Source organism: Buceros rhinoceros, unplaced genomic scaffold, assembly GCF_000710305.1.
Source record: "Buceros rhinoceros silvestris isolate BGI_N320 unplaced genomic scaffold, ASM71030v1 scaffold15542, whole genome shotgun sequence".
In the NCBI taxonomy this organism is placed as follows: Eukaryota; Metazoa; Chordata; class Aves; order Bucerotiformes; family Bucerotidae; genus Buceros; species Buceros rhinoceros.
Window position 1 is genome coordinate 25,645 of NW_010400860.1, and position 1,914 is coordinate 27,558.

Below are 1,914 nucleotides of genomic sequence, written 5' to 3' on the forward strand. Positions count from 1 at the left end.
TGGGAGAGAAAAATGAATTAGACAAGAGGTGAGACACATGAGCCTGCCAACACAAAGCCAGGTTCCTGGCCTGAGAAATCATTTGTTACCGTGCTTTTAAAGAGAAAAATCCTCCCTCACACCCTTTAAATTGAAGTTTACCTTCTCTCCTTCTTTTCCTATTTCGCCAGGTTCTCCTTTGTGACCAGTGTGTCCCTAGAAACGAGAACTCCAATTAGGCACATTCCAGAACAGTCTTGCTTCAGCATTTAAATTTCGTGAGACAGCTCTAAGACCTAAACCCCCACCACACCAAGGACTTGCTGGGAAGATAACGTACAGATGTGCTGTAACGGTGTGACTGGAGGTCACTTCTGGGGTTGGTCAGCCACGCACCAGTCCTCTGGTAGGCATCGTGTCAGATTTGATCTGGTTTCAGGAAATGCCCAGACTTGGTTTTCCAGACTGACTTGCAGCGAGACCAGGCTACAGGTCTCTGATGCAGCTCACATCACTTCTGAAAAAGGGGCCAAGATGCTCCTGAAAGCCCCTTTCTGCATCTTTAGCCTCTCTTTTTGTGTAAGTCATCTTTAATGTCTGCATCATCAAGGTTGCAAAGCTTGTCCTACCGAAGTCTCTTATGTAAACTCAGATCCAATTTGCTTCTTGGCTCCCTTCCTGTTATTGTGGGAGAGACTCAGACTCATTTCAGTCGTGGCAGATGTTATTCCTCACCAAGCAAAAGGTCCTGCACATCATTTGCATCATAATTGGAGACTTTCACAGGTTTTTCCAGCTCATAAGCTATGAGTTTTGAATAGTTATACCCTAAACATTGTGCATTTCTAATGATATTTATGACTCAGCTCAGAGACCAAGCTGACCTGCAAAAGGTCAGTTCGTGAGGAATTGAGAACATTGCCCAGGCGATTTTCCACCCATCACCAGCTTCTGCGAAATCCTGCTAAAAAAACTTGAGTAACTTATTACTGCAGCTCACTACTGCACAGGATTCACGTGAATCAGCGAGGGGACAGAGGAGATGTTTAACTGCTTCCGTCTCTCCCTTCACCTCACAAAGGCGTTTTAATCTTCGGGCTCACCCTGTGCAAAGGGTTAAATTTCATTTGTAGGAAGAAATGGTTGTAGTTAAATCTTCCTCCTAACAGAGGTCACAATCCTGCAAGGGATGGAGCCACAAAGCAACGTGCCCATAAGCACAGGCAGGTCCTGGAAGGATGTAAAGGCTCTCGGCGAAGGGAGAGCGGAGCGTTGCAGGGCTGAGTTCCGTGGCAGAGCAGCTATTGCTACCAGTCAGGGAACAGCCTGCAAAGAGGGCAGGATCAGGCCCCTCATCCTCCTCTTTAGGGGGTTTCTGTTTTGACAGCATCACTGCAGGCACACACATGGCTGGTTTGGAGAGGAGTGGAGCCCACAGGAGATGTGTGCTCTGTGTACACCAGTCTAATCCCAGGGGCTCGTACTGGTATTTTTTTTGGGAGGCAGACCCTTGAATCGGCAGCTGGTATTTTTCTTACCTTGAACCCTGGCATTCCCGGGGGACCTGGAGGACCCGGTGGGCACAGAGCTGGGCACTGCAAGGAACAGAAACACGCTCTGGTTTGTCAAGCACTCCCAGCGCATCCAGGGAAACTGGCTTCTTTACTAGGGAGAGGTGGGAAGGTCATGTGGGGTTTGGCTCTAAATCCGCTCACAGCATCATGTATTGACCAGCATTTCCCTACGGCAGAGGGTCCGGAACAGTCCTCAGGCCCCCAGTAACCCACAAAATAATGATTTAGGAACGCTCTGCTTCCCTTTGAGTGCAGACTGTGAGAAATCCCGAAGGATTTCTGACAGCAGTCAACAGCCCAAGACACTGGAGAACCACAGCTCCCCAGTGAAGCTGGCTGGGTATCTGGGTAAGTAAATCAT

The 1,914-nt window shown here is 48.6% G+C and overlaps 1 protein-coding gene across 1 annotated transcript in view; it reads right to left on the reverse strand.

Annotated features, from left to right (window-relative positions):
* Positions 1-1,914, reverse strand: part of COL9A3 (collagen, type IX, alpha 3) — a 39,859-nt gene that overhangs the window by 18,313 nt on the left and 19,632 nt on the right. The window contains exons 9-10 of the mRNA XM_010132068.1: positions 1,518-1,574; positions 122-195 (exon numbers count right to left, since the gene is read on the reverse strand). Coding sequence (XP_010130370.1) covers positions 122-195; positions 1,518-1,574 — 131 coding nt within the window. The remainder of the gene's footprint in view (positions 1-121; positions 196-1,517; positions 1,575-1,914) is intronic.